A 9,419-nucleotide genomic window follows, 5' to 3' on the forward strand; every position below is an offset into this window, starting at 1 on the left:
CTCCAGACCTCCAACACACCAACACACATCTTAACCACTAGACCAGCAGGCCCATTCTGTCAGGTTTTTACCATCAATTCCTTATAAGCCCACTAACCTAAAGTCAAGCTTTACTCAAATAAAACCAAAATTTAGCCCAAGTTAAAGCTCGAACTTGGGACCTCCCAAACACACCCTAGAGCACAGAACCACACAAGCAGACTAATATTATGAAAATTCGTGCAAAAATTTATATTCAGATATCCCCCTACGCTACAAGTCCACAAAAGCCAAAATCACATAAATTTAGGGCATTACAACTCTACCCCCTTAAAGAAAATTCATCCTCAAATTTACCTGATCAGAAAAGGTGAGGATACTGCTATCGTATTGAATCCTCTGGCTCCCAAGTAGCCTCTTCAGTGCTATGATTCCTCCACAGCACCTTCACCAAAGGTATAGATTTCCTATGCAGAATCTTAACGTCGTGATCCAAAATCTGAACTGGCTCCTTCTCGAACATCAGATTTGACCTAACCTTAATCTTCTCCATAGGCACAATGTGTGTAGGATCAGAGCAGTAACATCTCAACATTGAGACATGGAAAATATCATGAACACGATCCAAATCTGGAGGTAGCTCTAACTGATATGCGACTGGCCTTACTCGCTTCAAAATTTGGTATGGCCCAATAAACCGAAAGCTCAGCTTACCCTTACGACTGAACCTCAGAACCTTTTTCCATGGCAAGACCCTAAGGAAAACCATGTCCACCATAGAATACTTGATGTCCTTTCTCTTCAGATCAACATAGGACTTCTATCTACCAGAAGCCGCTTTCAGATGTTCTCGAATCAAACGGACTTTATCCTCAGTTTCTGATACCAAATCTGGATCCAGAACACGTCGCTCATCCAACTCAGCCCAGCACAAAGGAGTGCAACACTTATGACCATAAAATGCCTCATACGGAGCCATCTGTATACTAAACTGATAACTATTTTTGTAAACGAACTCTGCCAAGGGCAAGTACTCCTCCCAACTTGCTCAGAAATCTATAACACACCTTCTTAACATATCCTCCAGTATCTAAATCACCCTCTCCGTCTGACTATTGTCTGAGGATGAAATGCAGTATTGAAGTCAAGTCACGAGCCCAAAGCCTCATGGAGCTTCCCTCAGACCCGAGACGTAAAACAAGGATCCCTATTAGAAATGATCGAGACAGGTACCCCATGCAGCCTCATTATCTCAGCAATGTAAAGCTTGACAAGCTTTTGTAGAGAGAAGTTCATCCTAACCGAGATGAAATGTGCGGTCTTGGTCAATCTGTCCACAATGGCCCAAACAGAGTCCTTAGTGGGTATTAGGGGCAACCCACTAATGGAATCTATCGTTATTCGCTTCCATTTTCACATCGATATCTTAACTAGCTATAGCAAACCCGAAGGTAACTGACGCTCAGCCTTAACCTGCTGACAAAACAAACAACGAGCAACATAGTCAGTCACCTTACATTTCAACCCTAGCCACCAATACAACTCTCGAAGATCTCGATACATCTTGTTCCTATCAGGATGCATAGCGTAAGGGCTACTATGTGCCTCTTTAAAAATCAACAGTCTCAAATCCTCATCATTAGGTACTTAGATCCTACCTAGGAAACACAGAACCCCATCACTATTAATCCCAAAGTCTGGAGTAGTCCCAGTCTTAACCTGACGAAATCGCAACTGAAGAGACTCATCTCCCAACTGCTTATCCTTAATCTGAACCAACCACATCGGCCTAACCTGCAACTCAGCCAGAAGATTCCCATCGTCAAAAAGATTCAGTCGAGCAAACAACGTTCTCAAATCAGCCACAGCCCTACGGCTTAATGCATCGGCCACCACCTTGGCCTTTCCAGGGTGATACTCTATACTGCATTCATAATCCTTAAGCAGCTTGATCCATCATCGCTGCCTAAGATTTAACTCCTTCTGAGTGAGGAGATACTTGAGGCTCTTGTGATTAGTTTAGAAGGTACACTTCTCACCGTACAGATAGTGCCTCCAAATATTCAATTCGAAGACAACTGCCACCAACTCCAAATCATGCATCGGATAATTAGCCTCGTGAGTCTTAAGCTATCAAGATGCATAAGCAACTACCTTACCATCTTGCATCAAGACGCAACCCAAACCCACATGTGACGCATCACTTTAAACCACGAAGTCCCTACCAGGCTCAGGCTGTATCAGAACTGGAGCCTGAGTCAAAACTGTCTTGAACTTCATGAAGCTCTCCTGCTGCACATCAGTCCAAATGAAAGGAACTCTTTTATGCAACAACTTAGTCAATGACGCTGCGATCATCAAGAACCCCTTTACAAAATGTCGGTAATACCCTGCAATCCTAGAAAACTGTAGATTTCTGACACACTCTTTGGTCATCAAGAACTCCAAAGCCTAAAATCGATCATAGTGAACCCAAATCAGTCTCTTAAGTCAGATTATTTAAGAATAGGAAAATCCAAAAATGAGAGATCTACTTACCTTCAATGAATAATGCTGATTCCTCGCTGTTAAGAGCCCAAATAATGATCCACAGACCCTAGAATATTCCCTAAATAGCAACCAAAATCCCTCTTAAACAAACTCCAATGAATCACTTAACTTGATAAAGTGATACTTACTGAAACAACAGACCCGCTAGCAACACGCCTAAGCTTATCGAAAAAGAAGAAAATGAAGGAGAAGAAAAATGGATAAGAAGGGAAAAAGAAGAAGAAAGTTTCGGCAGCTAGGGCTTGGAAGAGGAAGAACGAAAAAGAAAATAGATTTCCAAAAAAAAGGAAATAAGAAAACACCTAATTTTTCCTAAAACCCTCAACTCAGAATTTTTTAATAAAACCCCACACTTAACTGAAACTTGCAGCAAAAAAAATAATCCTATCGCTCTGCAGGGAATCGAACTCCAGACCTCCAACACCCAACACACATCTTAACCACTAGACCAGCAGCCCATTCTGTCAGGTTTTTACCATCAATTCCTTATAAGCCCATTGACCTAAAGTTAGGCTTTACTCAAATAAAACCAAAATTTAGTCCAAGTTAAAGCTCGAACTTGGGACCTCCCAAACACACCCTAGAGCATAGAACCACACAAGCAGACTAATATTATGTAAATTCATGCAAAAAATTATAATTAGAGATCCCCCTACACTACAATTCCACAAAAACCGAAATCATAGAAATTTGGGGCGTTACAGAAGCATTAGAGCAAGCATACAAATCTCTCGATTTCTTTGATGAGGATTGAAACAACTTAATCATAGGTCTCTTCTTCGAATCTATAGTCTCAACTCAACTTTTCTATTTTCTTTTCTCAACTCTTTGACTTTGTAAGCTCGTTCGACTAGTACAACAAATTCTTTTAGCTCTAAAATCCCAAACTAACAGTCTGATGTCTTCATTTAGCTCATCTTTGAGTCTTTTACACATAATAACCTCTGTTGAGACACATTCTCAAGCATACTTATTGAGCCTAACAAACTCTCATTCGTATTCAGTCACAGGCCTACGGCCCTATTTCAGTTTTACGTTTTTTATCAATAAACCGCTGACTGATGTACTTCTTTCTGAATTCCTCTTGGATGAAATCCCAAGTTACCCTTTCCTTTGGTACCACTAATATTAGAGTGTTCCACCACTGATATGTGGTATCCCTCAAAAGTGACACAACACATTTCAAGCACTCATCTGGTGTGCAAGAAAGTTCATCAAATACCTGTATAAAGTACTCGAGCCAGAATTCTACTCTTTCGGAATCATCATTGATATTTGCTCTAAACTTTTTATCGCCCTACTTTCAAATCTTATCGACTGGAGGCTTGTTCAGCCTTACCAAATCCACACCTTGGGGAGTTATGGGAACCAATTGAGGGTTAAGTAGGGGTGGAGGATGTTGGGCAGCTGGATTTGTCCGAAAAAACTTTGCAAGCCACTCATTCGTCCTTTAGAAGAAAGCTTCCCTAGCTTCTCCTCCCTGACTAATCGTCACTGGTCTACTTTCATATGGCGAGGTCCCTTCAGTGGAAGCTGGCCTATTACTTTCAACATCATCAACCACTTATCTGTCGGGATCCTATTACTATATGAAAACACAGTTTAAATTGTCAGGAGTCATCACACTATCACAATTTATATATGGCATGTATAGCTAAACTCTTACACATGATAGGTTAGTCCGAGAACTGACTAAATCATAGCTCTGATACCACTAAATGTAACACCTCTTACCCGTATTCAACGTCGGAACAGGGTACGATGCATTACAAGACTTACATCACAAGCAATTATATAATTCTGAGTCATAAATTTTTGTCTAAATTAAAACCATTTACAATTAATCATAAAGTCCCTAATACAAGCTTACGAGGCCCAAAACATGCTTTGGAAGTGGTTCAGGACTAAACCGAGAACTTTAGAATTTTTTACAAAACTTAGAAAATTTTCCACTATACAGGAGTTACACGCCCGTGTAGATATGAGACATGCCCATGTGGGCAGGCCGTGTGGTCACACACGCCCTTATCCCGACCCCGTGTAAATCTCTTACTTGTAACCCATGAACAAATTGAGATGACACGGCCAAGTCACACGCCCGTGTGCTAAGCCGTGTAGAAAATTAATTTTCACAAAAATAGGTGCAGACTTCACACGGCCAGGGCACAAGCTCATATTCTAGGTCGTGCCGTCCACACGACTGAAACACATGCTCGTGTCTCCGCTTGTTTACTCAATTTTGAGCATTTTGTTTCTCAAAATTAAAGTGCAGAGGACATACAGCCAAAACAAACGCCTATGGGACAGGTCGTGTATCACACATGACCTAGACACACACCCATGTGTCTACCCGTGTGGACAAAATAAAGGCTATTTACGAAGCCATTTGCCACTCTTATTAGCATAACCCTTTCACAACTTTGATGTTAACATAGCATATTTGGGCAACAAAAACATCCACAATCAAAACTAATACATATAAATGCAATACCATCCACTATCATACTCACAACATTTATTATGTCCTAAATCAGTCATACAAATTTCCATTCATTAAGCCTCAATTAACTACTCTCAAGTTACCTAATTGTACACAAATTTATCATCTCATCAATAGATCACATTTCCAAACATTTTGCATTCATGCTATAAATCACATTCCATCATACACCAAGCATACCATGACCATAACACCAAAGACATTGGCACATATATGAATATACTTAAGCTTACAACCATGTTAGCCAAAATGAGCCAAATTAGATGGCCAAATATCAAAACAAGCTTTGACAATTACAAGCCAATACATTGGCTAAAATCATAATGACACATATAACAAAATGACCAAGTCCCTATACATGCCATACTTTCAAAATACTAAGATATATCAAATACCCAAAATAACAGTTTTGATAGTGTAAGGAGAATCTCCGACGATTTATGATTCTGAGCTAGCTTGGTGACACTATAAAAGCATTGAAAATAAATGGAGTAAGCTATATAGCTTAGTAAGCCCGTATGTAAGAAATAAGCAAACCTTACCATACAATCAACATTCAAGAGATATAATGTAAGATGATATAAATTACCATATGTTTTACCATCATAATTCATTCATTCGTAAACTTAACTTGAATTCATCATTTCTCAAAATTCAATAAACACAAGCTTTATATACATACCTGTAACATCTCGAAATAAATTTACACATAATCTCGTCTTTGACATACCCGTGAACCACTCGGAATAATAATGTCGAAAACTCGGGATTCTTGCACACTAAGTGCCACATATGTAGCCAATGCTACCTCAAATCTCATATCACATAGTTGCTTACTCCCGAGCTATCAACGGCCACTGGTAGAATGTACAAGACCAACACTCGAATCACATAATCACATAACACATACTAACCCTACTGACATGTCACTTGTATCCTACCCTATTCCTAAGGTTCAAACGGGATTTCTTGCTTATTGATTCGTTGTTGAACTCGTTCATAGAGTTATACTCACTCACATAATCAAACATACAATTCATACAATATTAAAGCATTTAAATACAATTATTTTAAAGCTTATTTTAACATACGAGCTTACCTCAGTACAAAATGGTTAATAGTTCGATTTAGTCCACAACCTTGTTCTTTCCCCGGTCTAGGTCAGAACCTCCTCTTTCTTGATCTATAATATCAAATTTAACTTATTTAATCATCACATTATTCAATTTAATCCCAAAAACACCTTATGAAAAAAATTATGTTTTTGCCCCTAACTTTGCAACTTTTTACATTTTTGTCCCTAGGCTCATAAAATGATTTTCATTCAATTTCATCACACCCAATCCTAGTTGAACCTATTCATTGGTCATAACAGCCCAGATTTTTATTTATTCACATTTTTACACACATTTTACAACTTTTACAAATAGGTCCCTATTTGACATTTTCAGCAAAAATCACTTGGTAAATGTTGTTTATCTAACACCAAACATACATTTTCTACCATTAAACATCAAAATACATGCATATTCAATAGGGGTAAAATTTTAGACTTTATCATTCTTTCAAATTAGTCCTTGAAATAGCTAAATCAAGTTACAACATTCACAAAAACATAAAAATCATTAAAAACAAGACAAAGACGGACTTACAATCGAGCTTGGAAGCTTGACCAAAACCTTAGCTATGGTTGCTTGAGAAATTCGGTATGGGGGATAAAATTGGACAAGATGACATCTTTTTATTAGTTAATTTGTCTTTATTAACCAAATGACCAAAATACCTTTAATGCCAAAATTTTGAAATTTCACCGAACCATGTCCATTTTTGTCCAACTTAAAGTATAATGGTCTAATTACCATTTAAGGACTTTAATTTAAGAATTCATTACAATCAAACACCCTTAGCTTCTAGAACACACATTTTGCACCTATTGCAATTTAGTCCTATTAGTCAAATTGGACATTTTATCGATAAAATTTCTTAACAAAATTTTCACACAATCATTCAATCATACTGTAGACCTTAAAGAAATAATAAAATAAATATTTCTACTTCAGATTTGTGGTCTCGAGACCACTATTCTGATTTGACCCAAAAACGAGCTGTTACATTCGACCTTATTTGTTTTATGAGGAAGAATAGGTAAAAATCTTAGCTTGCAAAGTGAAAGAGCTGAGAAATAAATGTGTGCCTGTGACAGCCCTAAATTGACCCTAGTCGAAAAGTGGTTTTGGGACCACTAAACCGAGTCATAAAAATAATTAGCCGTCATAGTTGATGCTCATTATATGTACATATGCATGTGTGAAAATTTCATGTTTGGATTTTGTTAATTGTAAGTGAATTTTATCAAATAGGACTTATGTGAGAAAATTTAGAAATGTGCTAGGCAAATGTAAGGTGGCCTATAAATGCATGTTGTGAAAATGCTGGGTTTGCATGTCAATTTACCCAAAATTTAAGCATAGTGGCCGGCCATGCTATGAATGGAAACATGTTGCAAACATGTTTAGTTAGTGGTTATGTTAGAAAGAATAAATAATGAAAAAGGAATATGATGAAAACAAAGAAAAGAAAAAAAAAGTGTCCATCCTTTCACATTTTGTTGGCTTGGCCGAATGTTCTAAGAAGGAGGGGGAGAGCTTGAGAAAATCAGCCATGGGAGGTTGCTAGACTAAGGTATGTTTGATGTTGTCCATGAGATTCATGCATGTTTTAGTTGTTAGTTTGAGTTCTACCTAGCCCATGGTTTAAATCTTTGCTATGAGATGGGGATGATATTCGCCATGGGTGTTGTCTTCTTGGTTGATGTTTGATGTTTGATGTTGTGGTGATGAGGCATGAAGATGAGTTAAGTTTCGCTAAGGTGGATTTGTGTTGATGTCATTTGCATGCTAAGTGTGAAGCTTTGTAATGATACATGTGTATGGTGCTTTTGATGTTGTGAATGGAAGTAGAGGAAAAGTAAAAGAAAATTTATGTAGAAATGTGATATATGTGGATTTATAGGATGTTACAAATATATGTGAAGCCATGCTAGATTAGGAAAAATTCAGTCAAGTGTTCATGAGATGAAATTTTGTGTTTAGGTGAATTAAAGATGATAGTATAGTTGATATTATATATATATATATGTATGCATATTCGGCCATCAAATCAAGAGCATAGGTGATGATGAGTCTAAGCTTTGTACATTTGGCCATATATATATATATATATATATATATATATATATATATATGCATGTGTGATTGGATTATTGATAGTAGGGCGATAGCATATGGTTATTAGCCGAATAGCTAAGAGCATAAGGTAGCAAGATAAAAATTTTACCATGCCGTTCCGTATGTCATAAAATCATTAAAATGTGAATACCAATATATGTAGCAAAGCGGTTGAATGAGTTAATTTATTTGTTTAAGCTCAAGATCCTAAAGGAGAGGCGTCCAACAAGGGAAATCAAGGTCATCGAGTAGCCGACTTGGAATTTTTTACCCAACACAAGGTAAGTCATTAAGCATATAGTTGGTATTGATTTAAATGATCGTAATACCTATGCAATTGTGTTTAATGAGATGAAATGTATACAAATGTATATGTATGTAGAGATGAAATTGTCGAATGTAAAAAGGAAGTGAAGCGTATATAGTGGCTGGTTTTCGGCACTAAGTGTGCGGACAATAAGTGTTCACGGTTGAGAGAATGGCACTAAGTGTGCGGGCTTGAAATGCATGGCACTAAGTGTGCGAGTTTAAAGTACATGGCACTAAGTGTGCGTGGTTGATTATTAAGCACTATGTGTGCGAACCCACTATATAAATATATATATATATATATATATATATATATTCTATCAATTATTTATATTAAGGGTGCGACCTTACCGAGTCGATTTCGAACAGCGGAAAGGGTAAGTACCTTGAGTTCATGGCTAATAGGTGCTACGTTTATATATGGAGTTGAGCGTGGTAAGTTTTGAACCTATGTGATGATTATAATTGAAGTCACATACATAAGGTTCATCGTGGAATAGGTGAAAGTTCGTTTAGTTGTATGATTGTAACGAAAATAAAATGATGTATGGAAATGCCTCAATTATCCTATTGAATAGCGTATGAAATGTCAATGTAGGACTTGGAATGAGATTGAATCGTAAGGTCTAAGAAACTATGGCATAGTTCGGTATGGATGGAGTACTTAGCCTCATTTCGTTGTTTCCTCTTGTGAAAATTTTATTAATGGATGGTAGTGTAATGCTTATGACTTACTGAGTTATATACTTATTCGGTGTTTGCTTGTCACCCATTTTAGGTTTCTTGGACTCGACTTTTTGCGTATTCGGGACCGTCATCGAAGTCATCACACCAGCTTGCAACTTTTTGGCTAT

The 9,419-nt window shown here is 37.4% G+C and overlaps 1 protein-coding gene across 1 annotated transcript; it reads right to left on the minus strand.

Moving 5' to 3' along the window:
* Window positions 1-361: 361 nt before the first annotated feature.
* On the minus strand, window positions 362-757 carry LOC108473983 (uncharacterized). The gene has a single exon (XM_017775824.1). The coding sequence runs from the start codon at window positions 755-757 to the stop codon at window positions 362-364; it is 396 nt and encodes a 131-aa protein (XP_017631313.1).
* Between the last annotated feature and the right edge of the window lie 8,662 nt (window positions 758-9,419).

The sequence above is a fragment of the Gossypium arboreum genome, chromosome 7 (genome assembly GCF_025698485.1).
Source record: "Gossypium arboreum isolate Shixiya-1 chromosome 7, ASM2569848v2, whole genome shotgun sequence".
In the NCBI taxonomy this organism is placed as follows: Eukaryota; Viridiplantae; Streptophyta; class Magnoliopsida; order Malvales; family Malvaceae; genus Gossypium; species Gossypium arboreum.

Bases quoted from the DNA above. Each gene is read 5' to 3' on its own strand.
- LOC108473983 (XM_017775824.1), bottom strand. From the start codon at position 757: ATGGTGGACATGGTTTTCCTTAGGGTCTTGCCATGGAAAAAGGTTCTG.